The 22593-nt window shown below is 58.1% G+C and overlaps 1 protein-coding gene across 9 annotated transcripts in view; it reads left to right on the forward strand.

Moving 5' to 3' along the window:
- LOC121272902 (CREB-regulated transcription coactivator 2-like) overlaps positions 1 to 22593 on the forward strand; it is a 238865-nt gene that overhangs the window by 164735 nt on the left and 51537 nt on the right. For all 9 annotated transcript variants that reach the window (XM_041179740.1, XM_041179748.1, XM_041179745.1 and 6 more), the window contains exons 3-4: positions 9101 to 9202; positions 10063 to 10124. In XM_041179740.1, the coding sequence (XP_041035674.1) occupies positions 9101 to 9202; positions 10063 to 10124 (164 nt within the window). The remainder of the gene's footprint in view (positions 1 to 9100; positions 9203 to 10062; positions 10125 to 22593) is intronic.

The following is a 22593-nucleotide window of genomic DNA, read 5'->3' on the forward strand; positions in this document are numbered from 1 at the left end:
TGCACTGTAGGAGTGTCAGTACTGAGGGAGCGCCGCACTGTCGGAAGGTCAGTACTAAGGGCGCGTCGCACTGTCGGAGGGTCGAAACTGAGGGAGCGCCGCACTGTCGGAGGGACAGGACTAAGGGGGCACTGCACTGTCGGAGGGTCAGTACTGAGGGAGCACCGCACTGTCGGAGGGTCAGTACTGAGGGAACTCCGCACTGTCTGAGGGTCAGTACTAAGGGAGCGCCACGCTGTCGGAGGGTCAGTTCTAAGGGGGCACCACACTGTCGGAGGGTCAGTACTGAGGGAGCGCAGCACTGTCGGAGGGTTAGTACTGAGGGAGCGTCGCACTGTTGGATGGTCAGTACCGAGGGAGTGCCGGACGGTCGGACGATCAGTACTGAGGGAGTGCCGCACTGTTGGAGGGTCAGTACTGAGGGAGCGCTGCACTTTCGGAGGGACAGTACTAAGGGGGCACTGCACTGTCGGAAGGTCAGTACTGAGGGAGTGCTGCACTGTCGGAGGGACAGTACTAAGGGGGGCACAGCACTGTCGGAAGGTCAGTACTGAGGGAGCGCCGCACTGTCGGAGGGACAGTACTAAGGGGGCACTGCACTGTCGGAGGGTCAGTACTGAGGAATCGCTGCACTGTCAGAGTGTCAGTACTGAGGGAGAGCCGCACTGTCGGAGGGTCAGAACTGAGGGAGCGCCGCACTGTCGGATGGTCATTACTGAGGGAGCGCCGCACTGTCCGAGAGTCAGTATTAAGGGGGCACTGCACTGTCGGAGGGTCATTACTGAGGGAGCGCCGCACTGTCGGACGGTCAGTACTAAGGGGGCACCGCACTGTCGGACGGTCAGTACTAAGGGAGCGCCGCACTGTCAAATGGTCAGGACTGAGGGGGAGCCGTGCTGTTGGAGAATCAGTACTGAGGGAGCGCCGCGCTGTCAGAGGGTCAGTACTGAGGGAGCGCCGCACTGTCGGAGGCTCGGTACTGAAGGAGCGCCGGACTGTCGGAGGGTCAGTGCTGACGAACGCCGCACTGTCGGAGGGTCAGTGCTGAGGGAGCGTCGCACTGTCGGATGGTCAGAACCGAGGGAGCGCCGGACGGTCGGAGGATCAGTACTGAGGGAGTGCTGCGCTGTCGGAGAGTTAGTACTGAGGGAGCGCCGCACTGTCGGAGGGTCAGTACTAAGGGGCACTGCACTGTTGGAGGGTCAGCACTAAGGGAGCACTGCACTGTCGGAGGGTCAGTACTGAGGGAGCGCCGCACTGTCGGAGGGTCAGTACGGAGGGAGAGCCGCATTGACGAGGGTCAGTGCTGAGGGAGCCCTGCATTGTTGGAGGGTCAGTACTAAGGGGGCCCTGCACTGTTGGAGGGTCAGTACTGAGGGAGTGCTGCACTGTCGAGGGTCACTACTGAGGGAGCGCCGCACTGTCGGAGGGTCAGTACTAAGGGGGCACTGCACTGTCGGATGGTCAGTACTGAGGGAGCACCGCACTGTCGGAGGGTCAGTACTGAGGGAACTCCGCACTGTCTGAGGGTCACTACTAAGGGAGCTCTGCACTGTCTAATGGTTAGTACTGAGGGAGCACCACACTGTCGGAGAGTCAGTACTGAGGGAGCGCCGCACTGTCGGAGGGTCAGTCCTAATGGCGCGTCGCACTGTCGGAGGGTCAGTACTGAGGGAGCGCCGCACTGTCGGAGGGTCAGTACTGAGGGAGCGACGCACTGTCAGAGGGTCAGTATTAAGGGGGCACTGCAGTGTCGGAGGGTCAGTACTGAGGGAGCGCTGGACTGTCGGAGGGTCAGTACTGAGGAAGCGCTGGTCTGTCGGAGGGTCAGTACTGAGGGAGTGCCGCACCGTCGGAGGGTCAGTACTAAGGGGGCCCTGCACTGTCGGAGGGTCAGTACTAAGGGAGCACTGCACTGTCGGAGGGTCAGTACTGAGGGAGCGCCGCACTGTCGGAGGGTCAGTACTAAGGGCGCGTCGCATTGTCGGAGGGTCTAAACTGAGGGAGCGCCGCACTGTCGGAGGGACAGTGCTAAGGGGGCACTTCACTGTCGGAAGGTCAGTACTGAGGGAGTGCCGCACTGTCGGAGGGTCAGTACTAAGGGGGCACTGCACTGTCGGAGGGTCAGTACTGAAGGAGCGCCGCACTGTCGGAGGGTTAGTACTAAGGGAGCACCGCAATGTCGGAGGGTCAGTACTGTGAGAGCGCCGCACTGTCGGAGGGTCAGTAATGAGTGAGCGCCGCACTGTCGGAGGGTCAGTACTGGGGGAGCGCCGCACTGTCGGAGGGTTAGTACTGAGGGAGCGTCGCACTGTTGGATGGTCAGTACCGAGGGAGTGCCGGACGGTCGGACGATCAGTACTGAGGGAGTGCCGCACTGTTGGAGGGTCAGTACTGAGGGAGCGCCGCACTTTTGGAGGGACAGTACTAAGGGGGCCCTGCACTGTTGGAGGGTCAGTACTGAGGGAGTGCTGCACTGTCGAGGGTCACTACTGAGGGAGCGCCGCACTGTCGGAGGGTCAGTACTAAGGGAGTGCCGCACTGTCTAATGGTTAGTACTGAGGGAGCACCACACTGTCGGAGAGTCAGTACTGAGGGAGCGCCGCACTGTTGGAGGGTCAGTCCTAATGGCGCGTCGCACTGTCGGAGGGTCAGTACTAAGGCAGCGCCGCACTGTCGGAGGGTCAGTACTGAGGGAGCGACGCACTGTCAGAGGGTCAGTATTAAGGGGGCACTGCATTGTCGGAGGGTCAGTACTGAGGGAGCGCCGCACTGTCGGAGGGTCAGTACTGAGGGAGTGCCGCACTGTCTGAGGGTCAGTACTAAGGGGGCACTTCACTGTCGGAGGGTCAATACTGAGGGAGCACCGCACTGTCGGAGGGTCAGTACTGAGGGAACTCCGCACTGTCTGAGGGTCAGTACTAAGGGAGCTCTGCACTGTCCAATGGTCAGTACTGAGGGAGCGCCGCACTGTCGGATGGTCAGAACTGAGGGAGCGCCGCACTGTCGGATGGTCAGGACTGAGGGAGCGCCGCACTGTCGGAGAGTCAGTACTGAGGGAGCGCCGCACTGTCGGAGAGTTAGTACTGAGGGAGCGCCGGACTGTCGGAGGGTCAGTGCTGAGGGAGCGTCGCACTGTCGGATGGTCAGAACCGAGGGAGCGCCGGACGGTCGGAGGATCAGTACTGAGGGAGTGCCGCACTGTCGGAGGGTCAGTACTAAGGGGGCACTGCACTGTCGGAGGGTCAGAACTGAGGGAGCGCTGCACTGTAGGAGGGTCAGTACTGAGGGGACCCAGCACTGTAGGAGGGTCAGTACTGAGGGAGCGCCGCACTGTCGGAGGGTCAGTACTGAGGGAGTGCCGCACTGTCGGAGGGTCAGTACTAAGGGGGCCCTGCACTGTCGGAGGGTCAGTACTAAGGGAGCACTGCACTGTCGGAGGGTCAGTACTAAGGGAGCACTGCACTGTAGGAGGGTCAGTACTGAGGGAGCGCCGCACTGTCGGAGGGTCAGTACTAAGGGCGCGTCGCACTGTCGGAGGGTTGAAACTGCGGGAGCGCCGCACTGTCGGAGGGACAGTACTAAGGGGGCACAGCACTGTCGGAAGGTCAGTACTGAGGGAGTGCCGCACTGTCGGAGGGTCAGTACTAAGTGGGCACTGCACTGTCGGAGGGTCAGTACTGAGGGAGCACCGCACTGTCGGAGGGTCAGTACTGAGGGAACTCCGCACTGTCGGAGGGTCAGTACTAAGGGAGCGCCACGCTGTCGGAGGGTCAGTTCTAAGGGGGCACTGCACTGTCGGAGGGTCAGTACTGAGGGAGCGCCGCACTGTCGGAGGGTTAGTACTGAGGGAGCGCCGCACTGTCTGAGGGTCAGTACTAAGGGGGCACTGCACTGTCGGAAGGTCAGTGCTGAGGGAGCGTCGCACTGTCGGATGGTCAGTACCGAGGGAGTGCCGGACGGTCGGACGATCAGTACTGAGGGAGTGCCGCTCTGTCGGAGAGTCAGTACTAAGGGCGCGTCGCACAGTCAGAGGGTCAGAACTGAGAGAGTGCCGCACTGTCGGAGGGTCAGTATTAAGGGGGCACTGCACTGTCGGAGGGTCAGTACTGAGGGAGCGCCGCACAGTCGGACGGTCAGTACTAAGGCGGCACCGCTCTGTCGGAGGGTCAGTACTAAGGGAGTGCCGCACTGTCGGAGGGTCAGTACTAAGGGCGCGTCGCACAGTCAGAGGGTCAGAACTGAGGGAGTGCCGCACTGTCGGAGGGTCAGTATTAAGGTGGCACTGCACTGTCGGAGGGTAAGTACTGAGGGAGCGCCGCACGGTCGGACGGTCAGTACTAAGGCGGCACCGCTCTGTCGGAGGGTCAGTACTAAGGGAGTGCCGCACTGTCGGAGGGTCAGTACTAAGGGGGCACTGCACTGTCGGAGGGTCAGTACTGAGGGAGCACCGCACTGTCGGAGGGTTAGTACTGAGGGAGCGCCGCACTGTCTGAGGGTCAGTACTAAGGGGGCACTGCACTGTCGGAAGGTCAGTGCTGAGGGAGCGTCGCACTGTCGGATGGTCATTACCGAGGGAGTGCCAGACGGTCGGACGATCAGTACTGAGGGAGTGCCGCTCTGTCGGAGAGTCAGTACTAAGGGCGCGTCGCACAGTCAGAGGGTCAGAACTGAGGGAGTGCCGCACTGTCGGAGGGTCAGTATTAAGGGGGCACTGCACTGTCGGAGGGTCAGTACTGAGGGAGCGCCGCACAGTCGGACGGTCAGTACTAAGGCGGCACCGCTCTGTCGGAGGGTCAGTACTAAGGGAGTGCCGCACTGTCGGAGGGTCAGTAGTAAGGGCGCGTCGCACAGTCAGAGGGTCAGAACTGAGGGAGTGCCGCACTGTCGGAGGGTCAGTATTAAGGTGGCACTGCACTGTCGGAGGGTAAGTACTGAGGGAGCGCCGCACGGTCGGACGGTCAGTACTAAGGCGGCACCGCTCTGTCGGAGGGTCAGTACTAAGGGAGTGCCGCACTGTTGGAGGGTCAGTACTAAGGGGGCACTGCACTGTCGGAGGGTCAGTACTGAGGGAGCGCCGCACTGTCGGATGGTCAGAACTGAGGGAGCGCCGCACTGTCGGATGGTCAGTACTGAGGGAGCGCCGCACTGTCGGAGAGTCAGTACTGAGGGAGCGCCGGACTGTCGGAGGGTCAGTGCTGAGGGAGCGTCGCACTGTCGGATGGTCAGAACCGAGGGAGCGCCGGACGGTCGGAGGATCAGTACTGAGGGAGTGCCGCACTGTCGGAGGGTCAGTACTAAGGGGGCACTGCACTGTCGGAGGGTCAGTACTGAGGGAGCGCCGCACTGTAGGAGGGTCAGTACTGAGGGGACCCAGCACTGTAGGAGGGTCAGTACTGAGGGAGCGCCGCACTGTCGGAGTGTCAGTACTGAGGGAGTGCCGCACTGTCGGAGGGTCAGTACTAAGGGGGCCCTGCACTGTCGGCGGGTCAGTACTAAGGGAGCACTGCACTGTAGGAGGGTCAGTACTGAGGGAGCGCCGCACTGTCGGAGGGTCAGTACTGAGGGAACTCCGCACTGTCGGAGGGTCGAAACTGCGGGAGCGCCGCACTGTCGGAGGGACAGTACTAAGGGGGCACAGCACTGTCGGAAGGTCAGTACTGAGGGAGTGCCGCACTGTCGGAGGGTCAGTACTAAGGGGGCACTGCACTGTCGGAGGGTCAGTACTGAGGGAGCACCGCACTGTCGGAGGGTCAGTACTGAGGGAACTCCGCACTGTCGGAGGGTCAGTACTAAGGGAGCGCCACGCTGTCGGAGGGTCAGTTCTAAGGGGGCACTGCACTGTCGGAGGGTCAGTACTGAGGGAGCGCCGCACTGTCGGAGGGTTAGTACTGAGGGAGCGCCGCACTGTCTGAGGGTCAGTACTAAGGGGGCACTGCACTGTCGGAAGGTCAGTACTGAGGGAGCGTCGCACTGTCGGATGGTCAGTACCGAGGGAGTGCCGGACGGTCGGACGATCAGTACTGAGGGAGTGCCGCACTGTTGCAGGGTCAGTACTAAGGGGGCACTGCACTGTCGGAGGGTCAGTACTGAGGGAGTGCCGCGCTGTCAGCGGGTCAGTACTGAGTGAGCGCCGCACTGTAGGAGGGTCAGTATTGAGGGAGCTCCACATTGTTGGAGGGTCAGTACTGAGGAAGCGCCGGACTGTCGGAGGGTCAGTACTGAGGAAGCGCTGGTCTGTCGGAGGGTCAGTACTGAGGGAGTGCCGCACCGTCGGAGGGTCAGTACTAAGGGGGCCCTGCACTGTCAGAGGGTCAGTACTAAGGGAGCACTGCACTGTCGGAGGGTCAGTACTGAGGGAGCGCCGCACTGTCGGAGGGTCAGTACTAAAGGCGCGTTGCACTGTCGGAGGGTCAAAACTGAGGGAGCGCCGCACTGTCGGAGGGACAGTACTAAGGGGGCACAGCACTGTTGGAAGGTCAGTACTGAGGGAGTGCCGCACTGTCGGAGGGTCAGTACTAAGGGGGCACTGCACTGTCGGAGGGTCAGTACTGAAGGAGCGCCGCACTGTCGGAGGGTTAGTACTAAGGGAGCGCCGCAATGTCGGAGGGTCAGTACTGTGAGAGCGCCGCACTGTCGGAGGGTCAGTAATGAGTGAGCGCCGCACTGTCGGAGGGTCACTACTGAGGGAGCGCTGCACTGTCAGAGGGTCAGTACTGTGGGAGAGCCGCACTGTCGGAGGGTCAGTGCTGAGGGAGCGCCGCACTGTCGGAGGGTCAGTTTTGAGGGAGCTCCACACTGTTGGAGGGTCAGTACTGAGGAAGCGCTGGACTGTCGGAGGGTCAGTACTGAAGGAGCACCGCACTTTTGGTGGGTCAGTACTGAGGGAGTGCTGCACAGTCGGAGGGTCAGTACTGAGGGAGTGCTGCACTGTCGGAGGGTCAGTACTGAGGGAGCGCCGCGCTGTGAGAGGATCAGTACTGAGGGAGCACCGCACTGTCAGAGGGTCAGTACTAAGGGGGCACTGCACTGTCGGAATGTCAGTACTGAGGGAGCGCCGCACTGTCGGAGGGTCAGTACTAAGGGAACTCCGCACTGTCTGAGGGTCAGTACTAAGGGAGCGCCACGCTGTCGGAGGGTCAGTTCTAAGGGGGCACTGCACTGTCAGAGTGTCAGTACTGAGGGAGCGCCGCACTGTCGGAGGGTTAGTACTGAGGGAGTGCCGCACTGTTGGAGGGACAGTACTAAGTGGGCACTGCACTGTCGGAGGGTCAGTACTGAGGGAGCGTCGCACTGTCAGCGGGTCAGTACTGAGTGAGCGCCGCACCTTTGAAGGGACAGTGCTAAGGGGGCACTGCACTGTCGGAAGGTCAGTACTGAGGGAGCGCTGCACTGTCGGAGGGACAGTACTAAGGGGGCACAGCACTGTCGGAAGGTCAGTACTGAGGGAGCGCCGCACTGTCGGAGGGACAGTACTAAGGGGGCACTGCACTGTCGGAGGGTCAGTACTGAGGGATCGCTGCACTGTCAGAGTTTTATGTACTGAGGGAGAGCCGCGCTGTCGGTGGTTCAGAACTGAGGGAGCGCCGCACTGTCGGAGGGTCAGTACTAAGGGAGCGCCGCACTGTCAGAGGGTCAGTACTGAAGGAGCGCCGCACTGTCGGAGGCTCAGTACTGAAGGAGCGCCGGACTGTCGGAGGGTCAGTGCTGACGAACGCCGCACTGTCGGAGGGTCAGTACTGAGGGAGCGCCGCACTGTCGGAGAGTCAGTACTGAGGGAGCGCTGCACTGTCGGAGAGTCAGTACTAAGGACGCATCGCACAGTCAGAGGGTCAGTACTAAGGGCACGTCGCACAGTCAGAGGGTCAGAACTGAGGGAGTGCCGCACTGTTGGAGGGTCAGAACTGAGGGAGTGCCGCACTGTCGGAGGGTCAGTACTGAGGGAGCGCCGCACTGTCGGAGAGTGAGTACTGAGGGAGCGCCGCACTGTCGGAGAGTCAGTACTAAGGACGCATAGCACAGTCAGAGGGTCAGTACTAAGGGCACGTCGCACAGTCAGAGGGTCAGAACTGAGGGAGTGCCGCACTGTCGGAGGGTCAGTACTGAGGGAGCGCTGCACTGTCGGAGGGTCACTATTAAGGGGGCACTGCACTGTCGGATGGTCAGTACTGAGGGAGCGCCGCACTGTCGGAGGGTCAGTATTAAGGGGGCACTGCACTGTCGGAGGGTCAGTACTGCGGGAGCGCCGCGCGGTTTGACGGTCAGTACTAAGACGGCACCGCTCTGTCGTAGGGTCAGTACTAAGGGAGTGCTGCACTGTCGGAGGGTCAGTACTAAGGGGGCAATGCACTGTCGGAGGGTCAGTACTGAGTGAGTGCCGCAATGTCAGAGGGTTCGTGCTGAGCCCATGCTGCAATGTTAGAGTTACTGCTTATTGAGTTGGACACTAAACTGAGGCCTGTCTGCCCTATGTGATGGATGTTAAAGATCAAAGCAAAATATTGCGGATGCTGGAAATCTGAAATAAAAATAGAAAATTCTGGTAAAACTCAGCAGGCCTGACAGCATCTGTTGAGAGAGAAACAGAGTTAACGTTTCCAGTCTGTACGACCGAAGAAAACTGTCTGAAGGAAGGTCACACGGACTCGAAACGTTAACTCTGTTTCTCTCTCCACAGATGCTGTCAGGCCTGCTGCGTTTTTCCAGCATTTTCTGTTCTGATGTTAAAGCTTACAAGGCTGTTGTTTTGATTCAGAATGGTGTGGTTTCTCTTCTGTGTCCTCGGCCAAATTTGTTCCTTAAACAACACCACATTAATGTCATATTGCTTATGGGAGCTTGCTGTGTGCAAATTGATTGCTTCTTTCCCTACATGACAACAGCCAGTACACTCGAACAAAGTCCTAGGCTGCTTGTAAAGTGTTCTCACCGCGGGTGTGAAAACCACTGTTGGGATGCAAATCTCTTTAGAGGAAAGAATATTATTATAACTGTTTTGATGCCTGCATCAACCTGGGTGGATGTCTGGGGAGGGTGACTATTAATGACCCAGTTCAACATGCTGTGTGTTTTGAGCTCAGTTACTTTAAATCTGTTGCAGAGTCCCTTTAACTCAGCGCTGGATTCCAGTCGTGGGACCCGCCATCACGGATTGGTGGAAAGGGTACAGAGGGCGAGGCTGATGTCCCCTCACAGACGACAGATATCCTTTTGTATTAGCATTGTCTTGCTGCATCTCAATAACTCAGTAACTCCACCATCAATGACGCACAGTGGCAGCAGTGTGTGTACCATCTACACGATGCACTGCAGCAACTCACCAAGGCTCCTTCGACAGCACCTTCCAAACTCTCAATCTCTACTGCCTGGAAGGACAAGGGCGGTAGATACATGGCAACACCACCACCTGGAAGTTCCCCTCCAAGCCACTCATCGTCCTGACTTGGAAACATATCGGCCGTTCCTTCACTGTCGCTGGGTCAAAATCCTGGAACTCCCTCCCTAACAGCACAGTGGGTGTACCTACACCACAGGGACTGCAGCGGTTCAAGAAGGCAGCTCACCCACCACCTTCTCAAGGGGCAATTAGGGATGGGCAATAAACACAGGCCCAGCCAGCAACACCCACATCCTGTGAATCCAGATGCCATAAAAAATTAAATGAGAAAAGAAGACAGCCGGAATGCGATGCCTCCTTGTAAGAGTTGCAAAGGAAAGTAGATTTTAAATTAATGTCACCCTGGCAGTAACTGCACCTTGTGCTCATGAAATAACCAGGAGGGAGGGAGCCATTTCCTCCGTATGGTCCTGTGGTCAGATTGCTAAAAGCTTGAGTTGGAAGTACCTGAGTGCTCAGCAGCTCCGGCGTGGGAGGGCTTCAGGGGGGGCGGGGGGCTGAGACCTGAGAGCTTGGGGAGCGAATCAGTGTTGTAACAGGCCCACCCTTCCCTTGGCACAGTCTGAAAGCCTGGCGTAGGTCTAATTTCCATTCTGGGTCCAGTGTCCAATGTGCCCTCCTACCTTGCAGAGTCGGTGTTTAGCTCCTTGACTGATAACGTGCACGTCGACAGCTCCCCATACAGCTCTGCGTACCTGTCACCTCCCCCAGACACCAGCTGGAGAAGGTAAGGAGCTTCCTTTCTTTATTTCTCTGCTGTCTTGCCTCAGGTTGTGGCATTGGGTTTCATGGCCTGACATACGGGAAGCCGCTGAAAGAGGCAAGTCGAGATAAAGCACCCCTATTGGCAGGAGGATACAATTACAACGTGTTGCATTTATACTGTAAATTTAGACGTAGGGACTTAGAAGAAAAAGTGGACGAAATATACAAGCTGGTGTAAGATCTTTAATTGTTCTATGCATAGTTGTGGGTACAGGGTGATAACTGGTGAGCATCCAGTGATGGGTACCTGACTAGGTGTCCAGCAATAAGGGCTTGTTGATTGTTGGAGGAAATGGTTCCATCCTCACTCAAACACTGGCATTTGCACCATCTCTAGTTCTTACTATGCAAAGCTGCAGTCTTGTGGTAGATTCCTCATTGTTGGAGTATGTCCGAGCTGTAAATGACTTTGGATAAACCACAGAAGGTCTGGCAGCACACAGCAGACCTGGCCGTGGTCATAACTGCACCAAATTATTTGGAATACAATGATAAAGGAATGTTCCAGCTCTGTGTACAGGTCCCTCAGTCACTCCACTCTTTTTCTCTTCTGGCTAGCTGACAGATTGGATGTGATTACAGTCTTGACCAGTGCAAATTGACTTTCTCGGTTTGTTTTTTATGGACCCAGGGTTCTGAAGTGTTTTCTTTGCTTGTTGGGCCTTTTCCTGCTGTTTCTATCAGCAGTTTTCTCCTGCCCTCAATCATTAATCTTGGGTCAGATTTCTCAGCTCTCAGTACCTGCCCTGCTGGGATGTGATCTGTGATCAACTTCTTTTATTCCTCTCGGCTTGTTACCTCTCTCTGTGCGCCTCTCTCTCTGTCTGTGCGCCTCTCTCTCTCTGTCTCTGTACGCCTCTCTCTCTCTGTCTCTGTACGCCTCTCTCTCTCTGTCTCTGTACGCCTCTCTGTCTCTGTTCGCCTCTCTCTCTCTGTCTGTGTGCCTCTCTCTCTCTGTCTGTGCGCCTCTCTCTCTGCACCTCTCTGTCTCTCTGCACCTCTCTGTCTCTGTGCCTCTCTGTCTCTGTGCACCTCTCTGTCTCTGTGCACCTCTCTGTCTCTGTGCGCCTCTCTGTCTCTGTGCGCCTCTCTCTGTCTGTGCGCCTCTCTCTGTCTGTGCGCCTCTCTCTGTCTGTGCGCCTCTCTCTGTCTGTGCGCCTCTCTCTGTCTGTGCGCCTCTCTCTGTCTGTGCGCCTCTCTCTGTCTGTGCGCCTCTCTCTGTCTGTGCGCCTCTCTCTGTCTGTGCGCCTCTCTCTGTCTGTGCGCCTCTCTCTGTCTGTGCGCCTCTCTCTGTCTGTGCGCCTCTCTCTGTCTGTGCGCCTCTCTCTGTCTGTGCGCCTCTCTCTGTCTGTGCGCCTCTCTCTGTCTGTGCGCCTCTCTCTGTCTGTGCGCCTCTCTCTGTCTGTGCGCCTCTCTCTGTCTGTGCGCCTCTCTCTGTCTGTGCGCCTCTCTCTGTCTGTGCGCCTCTCTCTGTCTGTGCGCCTCTCTCTGTCTGTGCGCCTCTCTCTGTCTGTGCGCCTCTCTCTGTCTGTGCGCCTCTCTCTGTCTGTGCGCCTCTCTCTGTCTGTGCGCCTCTCTCTGTCTGTGCGCCTCTCTCTGTCTGTGCGCCTCTCTCTGTCTGTGCGCTTCTCTCTGTGCGCCTCTCTCTCTCTCTGTGCGCCTCTCTCTCTCTCTGTGCGCCTCTCTCTCTCTCTGTGCGCCTCTCTCTCTCTCTGTGCGCCTCTCTCTCTCTGTCTGTGCGCCTCTCTCTGTCTGTGCGCCTCTCTCTCTCTGTCTGTGCGCCTCTCTCTCTCTCTGTCTGTGCGCCTCTCTCTCTCTCTGTCTGTGCGCCTCTCTCTCTCTCTGTCTGTGCGCCTCTCTCTCTCTCTGTCTGTGCGCCTCTCTCTCTCTCTGTCTGTGCGCCTCTCTCTCTCTCTGTCTGTGCGCCTCTCTCTCTCTCTGTCTGTGCGCCTCTCTCTCTCTCTGTCTGTGCGCCTCTCTCTCTCTCTCTCTGTGCGCCTCTCTCTCTGTCTCTGTACGCCTCTCTCTCTCTGCCTCTGTTCGCCTCTCTCTCTCTGTCTGTGCGCCTCTCTCTCTCTCTCTGTGCGCCTCTCTCTCTCTCTCTCTGTGCGCCTCTCTCTCTCTCTCTGCGCCTCTCTCTCTGTCTGTGCGCCTCTCTCTCTGTCTGTGCGCCTCTCTCTCTCTCTGTCTGTGCGCCTCTCTCTCTCTGTCTGTGCGCCTCTCTCTCTGTCTGTGCGCCTCTCTCTCTGTCTGTGCGCCTCTCTCTCTGTCTGTGCGCCTCTCTCTCTGTCTGTGCGCCTCTCTCGCTCTCTGTCTGTGCGACTCTCGCTCTCTGTCTGTGCGCCTCTCTCTCTCTCTGTCTGTGCGCCTCTCTCTCTCTCTGTCTGTGCGCCTCTATCTCTGTCTGTGCGCCTCTCTCTCTGTCTGTGCGCCTCTCTCTCTCTGTCTGTGCGCCTCTCTCTCTCTGTCTGTGCGCCTCTCTCTCTCTGTCTGTGCGCCTCTCTCTCTCTGTCTGTGCGCCTCTCTCTCTCTGTCTGTGCGCCTCTCTCTCTCTGTTTGTGCGCCTCTCTCTCTCTGTCTGTGCGCCTCTCTCTCTGTGCGCCTCTCTCTCTGTGCGCCTCTCTCTCTGTGCGCCTCTCTCTCTGTGCGCCTCTCTCTCTGTGCGCCTCTCTCTCTCTCTGCGCCACTCTCTCTGCGCCACTCTCTCTGTGCGCCTCTGTCTGTGCGCCTCTGTCTGTGCGCCTCTGTCTCTGTGCGCCCCTCTGTCTCTGTGCGCCCCTCTGTGTGGGCGTGTCTCTCTCCCTCTGTGTGGGCGTGTCTCTCTCCCTCTGTGTGGGCGTGTCCCTCTCCCTCTGTGTGGGCGTGTCCCTCTCCCTCTGTGTGGGCCTGTCCCTCTCCCTCTGTGTGGGCCTGTCCCTCTCCCTCTGTGTGGGCCTGTCCCTCTCCCTCTGTGTGGGCCTGTCCCTCTCCCTCTGTGTGGGCGTGTCCCTCTCCCTCTGTGTGGGCGTGTCCCTCTCCCTCTGTGTGGGCCTGTCCCTCTCCCTCTGTGTGGGCCTGTCCCTCTCCCTCTGTGTGGGCCTGTCCCTCTCCCTCTGTGTGGGCCTGTCCCTCTCCCTCTGTGTGGGCCTGTCCCTCTCCCTCTGTGTGGGCCTGTCCCTCTCCCTCTGTGTGGGCGTGTACCTCTCCCTCTGTGTGGGCGTGTCCCTCTCCCTCTGTGTGGGCGTGTCCCTCTCCCTCTGTGTGGGCGTGTCCCTCTCCCTCTGTGTGGGCCTGTCCCTCTCCCTCTGTGTGGGCCTGTCCCTCTCCCTCTGTGTGGGCCTGTCCCTCTCCCTCTGTGTGGGCCTGTCCCTCTCCCTCTGTGTGGGCCTGTCCCTCTCCCTCTGTGTGGGCCTGTCCCTCTCCCTCTGTGTGGGCCTGTCCCTCTCCCTCTGTGTGGGCGTGTCCCTCTCCCTCTGTGTGGGCGTGTCTCTCTCCCTCTGTGTGGGCGTGTCTCTCTCCCTCTGTGTGGGCGTGTCTCTCTCCCTCTGTGTGGGCGTGTCTCTCTCCCTCTGTGTGGGCGTGTCTCTCTCCCTCTGTGTGGGCGTGTCTCTCTCCCTCTGTGTGGGCGTGTCTCTCTCCCTCTGTGTGGGCGTGTCTCTCTCCCTCTGTGTGGGCGTGTCTCTCTCCCTCTGTGTGGGCGTGTCTCTCTCCCTCTGTGTGGGCGTGTCTCTCTCCCTCTGTGTGGGCGTGTCTCTCTCCCTCTGTGTGGGCGTGTCTCTCTCCCTCTGTGTGGGCGTGTCTCTCTCCCTCTGTGTGGGCGTGTCTCTCTCCCTCTGTGTGGGCGTGTCTCTCTCCCTCTGTGTGGGCGTGTCTCTCTCCCTCTGTGTGGGCGTGTCTCTCTCCCTCTGTGTGGGCGTGTCTCTCTCCCTCTGTGTGGGCGTGTCTCTCTCCCTCTGTGTGGGCGTGTCTCTCTGCCTCTGTGTGGGCGTGTCTCTCTGCCTCTGTGTGGGCGTGTCTCTCTGCCTCTGTGTGGGCGTGTCTCTCTGCCTCTGTGTGGGCGTGTCACTCTGCCTCTGTGTGGGCGTGTCTCTCTGCCTCTGTGTGGGCGTGTCTCTCTGCCTCTGTGTGGGCGTGTCTCTCTGCCTCTGTGTGGGCGTGTCTCTCTGCCTCCGTGTGGGCGTGTCTCTCTCCCTCCGTGTGGGCGTGTCTCTCTCCCTCCGTGAGGGCGTGTCTCTCTCCCTCCGTGTGGGCGTGTCTCTCTCCCTCCGTGTGGGCGTGTCTCTCTCTGTGGGTGCGTCTCTCTCTCTCTGTGGGCGTGTCCCTTTCTATGTGGGCTTGTCTCCCTTTCTTTCTATGTGGGCGTCTCTCTCGCTGTGTGGGCGTCTCTCTGTGGGCGTCTCTCTCTGTGTGGGCGTCTCTCTCTGTGTGGGCGTCTCTCTCTGTGTGGGCGTCTCTCTCTGTGTGGGCGTCTCTCTCTGTGTGGGCGTCTCTCTCTGTGTGGGCGTGTCTCTCTGTGTGGGCGTGTCTCTCTGTGTGGGCGTGTCTCTCTCTGTGTGGGCGTGTCTCTCTCTGTGTGGGCGTGTCTCTCTCTGTGTGGGCGTGTCTCTCTCTGTGTGGGCGTGTCTCTCTCTGTGTGGGCGTGTCTCTCTCTGTGTGGGCGTGTCGCTCTGTGGGCGTCGCTCTGTGTGGGCGTGTCTCTCTGTGGGCATGTCCCTTTATGTAGGCATGTCTCACTCTATGTGGGCGTGTCTCTATCGCTGCATGGGTGTGTCTCTCTCTGTGGGCGTGTCTCTCTGTGGGCGTGTCTCTCTCTGTATGGGCGTCTCTCTCTATGTGGGCGTCTCTCTCTATGTGGGCGTCTCTCTCTCTCTATGTGGGCGTCTCTCTCTCTCTATGTGGGCGTCTCTCTCTCTCTCTATGTGGGCGTCTCTCTCTCTCTCTGTGTGGGCGTGTCTCTCTGTGTGGGCGTGTCTCTCTGTGTGGGCGTGTCTCTCTGTGCGGGCGTGTCTCCCTCTCTCTGTGGACGTCTTTCTCTGTGTGGACGTCTCTCTGTGGACGTCTATCTCTCTCTCTCTGTGGACGTCTTTCTCTGTGTGGACGTCTCTCTCTGTGGATGTCTCTCTCTCTCTCTGTGGACGTCTCTCTGTGTGGACGTCTCTGTCTCTCTCTGTGTGGACGTCTCTGTCTCTCTCTGTGTGGACGTCTCTGTCTCTCTCTGTGTGGACGTCTCTGTCTCTCTCTCTCTGTGGACGTCTCTCTCTCTCTCCTCGTGGATGTCTCTCTCTCTCTCTCTCTCTGTGGACGTCTCTCTCTCTCTGTGGACGTCTCTCTCTCTCTGTGTAGACGTCTCTATCTCTCTCTGTGGACGTCTCTCTCTCTCTGTGGACGTCTCTCTCTCTCCCTCTGTGGACGCCTTTCTCTCTCTCTCTGTGGATGTCTCTTTCTCTCTCTGTGGACGTCTCTTTCTCTCTCTGTGGACGTCTCTTTCTCTCTCTGTGGACGTCTCATTCTCTCTCTGTGGACGTCTCTTTCTCTCTCTGTGGACGTCTCTTTCTCTCTCTGTGGACGTCTCTTTCTCTCTCTGGGGACGTCTCTTTCTCTCTCTGTGGACGTCTCTTTCTCTCTCTGTGGACATCTCTTTCTCTCTCTGTGGACGTCTCTCTCTCTCTGTGGACGTCTCTCTCTCTCTCTCTGTGGACGTCTCTCTCTCTCTCTGTGGACGTCTCTCTCTCTCTCTCTGTGGACGTCTCTCTCTCTCTGTGGACGTCTCTATCTCTCTCTGTGGACGTCTCTCTCTCTCTGTGGACGTCTCTCTTTCTCCCTCTGTGGACGTCTTTCTCTCTCTCTCTGTGGATGTCTCTTTCTCTCTCTGTGGACGTCTCTTTCTCTCTCTGTGGACGTCTCTTTCTCTCTCTGTGGACGTCTCTTTCTCTCTCTGTGGACGTCTCTTTCTCTCTCTGTGGACGTCTCTTTCTCTCTCTGTGGACGTCTCTTTCTCTCTCTGTGGACGTCTCTTTCTCTCTCTGTGGACGTCTCTTTCTCTCTCTGTGGACGTCTCTTTCTCTCTCTGTGGACGTCTCTCTCTCTGTGGACGTCTCTTTCTCTCTCTGTGGACGTCTCTTTCTCTCTCTGTGGACGTCTCTTTCTCTCTCTGTGGACATCTCTCTCTCTCTGTGGACGTCTCTCTCTCTCTCTCTGTGGACGTCTCTCTCTCTCTCTCTGTGGACGTCTCTCTCTCTCTCTCTTTGGACGTCTCTCTCTCTCTGTGGACGTCTCTCTCTCTCTCTGTGGACGTCTCTCTCTCTCTGTGGACGTCTCTCTCTGGATGTGTCTCTCTCTCTTTGTGGACATCTCTCTCTCTCTCTCTCTCTCTCTCTGTGGACGTCTCTCACTCTCTCTGTGGACGTCTCTCTCTCTCTCTCTCTCTCTCTGTGGACGTCTCTCTCTCTCTGTGGACGTCTCTCTCTCTCTGTGGACGTCTCTCTCTCTCTGTGGACGTCTCTCTCTCTCTGTGGACGTCTCTCTCTCTCTGTGGACGTCTCTCTCTCTGTGGACGTCTCTCTCTCTCTGTGGACATCTCTCTCTCTCTGTGGACATCTCTCTCTCTCTGTGGACGTCTCTCTTTCTCTGTGGACGTCTCTCTTTCTCTGTGGACATCTCCCACTCTCTCTGGACGTCTCTCTCTCTCTCTGTGGACATCTCCCACTCTCTCTGGACGTCTCTCTCTCTCTCTGTGGACGTCTCTCTCTCTCTGTGGACGTCTCTCTCTCTGTGGACGTCTCTCTCTCTCTGTGGACATCTCTCTCTCTCTGTGGACGTCTCTCTTTCTCTGTGGACGTCTCTCTTTCTCTGTGGACGTCTCTCTTTCTCTGTGGACGTCTCTCTTTCTCTGTGGACATCTCCCACTCTCTCTGGACGTCTCTCTCTCTCTCTGTGGACGTCTCTCTCTCTGTCTCTGTGGACGTCTCCATCTGTCTCTGTGGACGTCTCCATCTGTCTCTGTGGACGTCTCCATCTGTCTCTGTGGACGTCTCCATCTGTCTCTGTGGACGTCTCCATCTGTCTCTGTGGACGTCTCCATCTGTCTCTGTGGACGTCTCCATCTGTCTCTGTGGACGTCTCCATCTGTCTCTGTGGACGTCTCCATCTGTCTCTGTGGACGTCTCCATCTGTCTCTGTGGACGTCTCCATCTGTCTCTGTGGACGTCTCCATCTCTCTCTGTGGACGTCTCCATCTCTCTCTGTGGACGTCTCCATCTCTCTCTGTGGACGTCTCCATCTCTCTCTGTGGACGTCTCCATCTCTCTCTGTGGACGTCTCCATCTCTCTCTGTGGACGTCTCCCTCTCTCTCTGTGGACGTCTCTCTCTCTCTCTCTCTCTCTCTGTGGACGGCTCTCTCTCTCTCTGTGGACGGCTCTCTCTCTCTCTGTAGATGTCTCTCTCTCTCTGTGGACGTCTCTCTCTCTCTCTGTAGATGTCTCTCTCTCTGTGGACGTCTCTCTCTCTCTGTGGACGTCTCTCTCTCTCTCTCTCTGTGGACGTCTCTCTCTCTCTCTGTGGACGTCTCTCTCTCTCTCTCTCTGTGGACGTCTCTCTCTCTCTCTCTGTGGACGTCTCTCTCTCTCTCTCTGTGGACGTCTCTCTCTCTCTGTGGACGTCTCTCTCTCTGTGGACGTCTCTCTCTCTGTGGACGTGTCTCTCTGTGGACGTATCTCTCTCCCTGTGGACGTCTCTCTCTCTCTGGACGTGTCTCTCTCTTTGTGCACGTCTCTCTCTCTCTCTTTGGACGTCTCTCTCTCTCTCTCTCTCTCTCTCTCTGTGGACGTCTCTCTCTCTCTCTGTGGATGTCTCTCTCTCTCTGGATGTGTCTCTCTGTAGACGTATCTCTCTGTGGACATCTCTCTCTGGGCACCTCTTTCTCTTCTTGTGGGCGTGTGTGTCTCTCTCTCTTGGGCGTGTGTGTGTCTCTCTCTTGGGCGTGTGTGTGTCTCTCTCTTGGGCGTGTGTGTCTCTCTCTGTGGCGTGTGTGTGACTCTCTCTGGGCGTGTGTGTGTGACTCTGTGGGCGTGTGTGTGACTCTCTCTTGGGCGTGTGTGTGTCTCTCTCTTGGGCGTGTGTGTCTCTCTCTTGGGCGTGTGTGTCTCTCTCTTGGGCGTGTGTGTCTCTCTCTTGGGCGTGTCTCTCTCTCTGGCGTGTCTCTCTCTGTGGGCGCGTCTCTCTCTGGGCGCGTCTCTCTGTGGGCGCGTCTCTCTCTGTGGGCGCGTCTCTCTCTGTGGGCGCGTCTCTCTCTGTGGGCGCGTCTCTCTCTGTGGGCGCGTCTCTCTCTGTGGGCGCGTCTCTCTCTGTGGGCGTGTCTCTCTCTGTGGGCGTGTCTCGCTGTGTGGGCGTGTCTCACTGTGGGCGTGTCTCGCTGTGTGGGCGTGTGTGTCTCTCTGTGGGCGTGTCTCTCTCTGTGGGCGTGTCTCGCTGTGTGGGCGTGTGTCTCTGTGTGGGCGTGTGTCTCTGTGTGGGCGTGTCTCACTGTGGGCGTGTCTCGCTGTGTGGGCGTGTCTCACTGTGGGCGTGTCTCGCTGTGTGGGCGTGTCTCGCTGTGTGGGCGTGTGTGTCTCTCTGTGGGCGTGTCTCTCTGTGGGCGTGTCTCTCTGTGGGCGTGTCTCTCTGTGGGCGTGTGTGTCTCTCTGTGGGCGTGTGTGTCTCTCTGTGGGCGTGTGTGTGTCTCTGTGGGCGTGTGTGTGTCTCTGTGGGCGTGTGTGTCTCTCTTGGTGGGCGTGTCTCTCTGTGGGCGTGTGTGTCTCTCTGTGGGCGTGTGTGTCTCTCTGTGGGCGTGTGTGTCTCTCTGTGGGCGTGTGTGTGTCTCTGTGGGCGTGTGTGTGTCTCTGTGGGCGTGTGTGTGTCTCTGTGGGCGTGTGTGTCTCTCTTGGTGGGCGTGTCTCGCTCTGTGGGCGTGTGTGTCTCTCTGTGGGCGTGTGTGTCTCTCTGTGGGCGTGTGTGTCTCTCTGTGGGCGTGTGTGTCTCTCTGTGGGCGTGTGTGTCTCTCTGTGGGCGTGTGTGTCTCTCTGTGGGCGTGTGTGTGTCTCTCTCTGTGGGCGTGTCTCGCTCTGTGGGCGTGTGTGTCTCTCTGTGGGCGTGTGTGTCTCTCTGTGGGCGTGTGTGTCTCTCTGTGGGCGTGTGTGTCTCTCTGTGGGCGTGTGTGTCTCTCTGTGGGCGTGTGTGTCTCTCTGTGGGCGTGTGTGTGTCTCTCTCTGTGGACGTCTCTCTCTCTCTGTGGACATCTCTCTCTCTCTGTGGACATCTCTCTCTCTCTGTGGACATCTCTCTCTCTCTGTGGATGTCTCTCTTTCTCTGTGGACGTCTCTCTTTCTCTGTGGACATCTCCCACTCTCTCTGGACGTCTCTCTCTCTCTCTGTGGACATCTCCCACTCTCTCTGGACGTCTCTCTCTCTCTCTGTGGACGTCTCTCTCTCTCTGTGGACGTCTCTCTCTCTGTGGACGCCTCTCTCTCTCTGTGGACATCTCTCTCTCTCTGTGGACGTCTCTCTTTCTCTGTGGACGTCTCTCTTTCTCTGTGGACGTCTCTCTTTCTCTGTGGACGTCTCTCTTTCTCTGTGGACGTCTCTCTTTCTCTGTGGACATCTCCCACTCTCTCTGGACGTCTCTCTCTCTCTCTGTGGACGTCTCTCTCTCTGTCTCTGTGGACGTCTCCATCTGTCTCTGTGGACGTCTCCATCTGTCTCTGTGGACGTCTCCATCTGTCTCTGTGGACGTCTCCATCTGTCTCTGTGGACGTCTCCATCTGTCTCTGTGGACGTCTCCATCTGTCTCTGTGGACGTCTCCATCTGTCTCTGTGGACGTCTCCATCTGTCTCTGTGGACGTCTCCATCTGTCTCTGTGGACGTCTCCATCTGTCTCTGTGGACGTCTCCATCTGTCTCTGTGGACGTCTCCATCTGTCTCTGTGGACGTCTCCATCTGTCTCTGTGGACGTCTCCATCTGTCTCTGTGGACGTCTCCATCTCTCTCTGTGGACGTCTCCATCTCTCTCTGTGGACGTCTCCATCTCTCTCTGTGGACGTCTCCATCTCTCTCTGTGGACGTCTCCATCTCTCTCTGTGGACGTCTCCATCTCTCTCTGTGGACGTCTCCATCTCTCTCTGTGGACGTCTCCCTCTCTCTCTGTGGACGTCTCTCTCTCTCTCTCTCTCTCTGTGGACGGCTCTCTCTCTCTCTGTGGACGGCTCTCTCTCTCTCTGTAGATGTCTCTCTCTCTCTGTGGACGTCTCTCTCTCTCTCTGTAGATGTCTCTCTCTCTGTGGACGTCTCTCTCTCTCTGTGGACGTCTCTCTCTCTCTCTCTCTGTGGACGTCTCTCTCTCTCTCTGTGGACGTCTCTCTCTCTCTCTCTCTGTGGACGTCTCTCTCTCTCTCTCTGTGGACGTCTCTCTCTCTCTCTCTGTGGACGTCTCTCTCTCTCTGTGGACGTCTCTCTCTCTGTGGACGTCTCTCTCTCTGTGGACGTCTCTCTCTCTGTGGACGTGTCTCTCTGTGGACGTATCTCTCTCCCTGTGGACGTCTCTCTCTCTCTGGACGTGTCTCTCTCTTTGTGCACGTCTCTCTCTCTCTCTTTGGACGTCTCTCTCTCTCTCTCTCTCTCTCTCTCTGTGGACGTCTCTCTCTCTCTCTGTGGATGTCTCTCTCTCTCTGGATGTGTCTCTCTGTAGACGTATCTCTCTGTGGACATCTCTCTCTGGGCACCTCTTTCTCTTCTTGTGGGCGTGTGTGTGTCTCTCTCTTGGGCGTGTGTGTGTCTCTCTCTTGGGCGTGTGTGTGTCTCTCTCTTGGGCGTGTGTGTCTCTCTCTTGGGCGTGTGTGTCTCTCTCTGTGGCGTGTGTGTGACTCTCTCTGGGCGTGTGTGTGACTCTGTGGGCGTGTGTGTGACTCTCTCTTGGGCGTGTGTGTGTCTCTCTCTTGGGCGTGTGTGTCTCTCTCTTGGGCGTGTGTGTCTCTCTCTTGGGCGTGTCTCTCTCTCTGGCGTGTCTCTCTCTGTGGGCGCGTCTCTCTCTGGGCGCGTCTCTCTGTGGGCGCGTCTCTCTCTGTGGGCGCGTCTCTCTCTGTGGGCGCGTCTCTCTCTGTGGGCGCGTCTCTCTCTGTGGGCGCGTCTCTCTCTGTGGGCGCGTCTCTCTCTGTGGGCGCGTCTCTCTCTGTGGGCGTGTCTCTCTCTGTGGGCGTGTCTCGCTGTGTGGGCGTGTCTCACTGTGGGCGTGTCTCGCTGTGTGGGCGTGTGTGTCTCTCTGTGGGCGTGTCTCTCTCTGTGGGCGTGTCTCGCTGTGTGGGCGTGTGTCTCTGTGTGGGCGTGTGTCTCTGTGTGGGCGTGTCTCACTGTGGGCGTGTCTCGCTGTGTGGGCGTGTCTCACTGTGGGCGTGTCTCGCTGTGTGGGCGTGTCTCGCTGTGTGGGCGTGTGTGTCTCTCTGTGGGCGTGTCTCTCTGTGGGCGTGTCTCTCTGTGGGCGTGTCTCTCTGTGGGCGTGTCTCTCTGTGGGCGTGTCTCTCTGTGGGCGTGTGTGTCTCTCTGTGGGCGTGTGTGTCTCTCTGTGGGCGTGTGTGTGTCTCTGTGGGCGTGTGTGTGTCTCTGTGGGCGTGTGTGTCTCTCTTGGTGGGCGTGTCTCTCTGTGGGCGTGTGTGTCTCTCTGTGGGCGTGTGTGTCTCTCTGTGGGCGTGTGTGTCTCTCTGTGGGCGTGTGTGTCTCTCTGTGGGCGTGTGTGTGTCTCTGTGGGCGTGTGTGTGTCTCTGTGGGCGTGTGTGTCTCTCTTGGTGGGCGTGTCTCGCTCTGTGGGCGTGTGTGTCTCTCTGTGGGCGTGTGTGTCTCTCTGTGGGCGTGTGTGTCTCTCTGTGGGCGTGTGTGTCTCTCTGTGGGCGTGTGTGTCTCTCTGTGGGCGTGTGTGTCTCTCTGTGGGCGTGTGTGTCTCTCTGTGGGCGTGTGTGTGTCTCTCTCTGTGGGCGTGTCTCGCTCTGTGGGCGTGTGTGTCTCTCTGTGGGCGTGTGTGTCTCTCTGTGGGCGTGTGTGTCTCTCTGTGGGCGTGTGTGTGTCTCTCTCTGTGGGCGTGTCTCGCTCTGTGGGCGTGTGTGTCTCTCTGTGGGCGTGTCTCGCTCTGTGGGTGTGTGTGTCTCTCTGTGGGCGTGTGTGTCTCTGTGGGCGTGTGTGTCTCTGTGGGCGTGTGTGTCTCTGTGGGCGTGTGTGTCTCTGTGGGCGTGTGTGTCTCTCTGTGGGCGTGTGTGTGTCTCTCTCTGTGGGCGTGTGTGTGTCTCTCTGTGGGCGTGTGTGTGTCTCTCTGTGGGCGTGTGTGTGTCTCTCTGTGGGCGTGTGTGTGTCTCTTGGTGGGCGTGTGTGTCTCTCTCTCTCTGTGGGCGTGTGTGTCTCTCTTGGTGGGCGTGTGTGTCTCTCTTGGTGGGCGTG

Source organism: Carcharodon carcharias, chromosome 36 (genome assembly GCF_017639515.1).
Source record: "Carcharodon carcharias isolate sCarCar2 chromosome 36, sCarCar2.pri, whole genome shotgun sequence".
NCBI lineage: Eukaryota > Metazoa > Chordata > Chondrichthyes > Lamniformes > Lamnidae > Carcharodon > Carcharodon carcharias.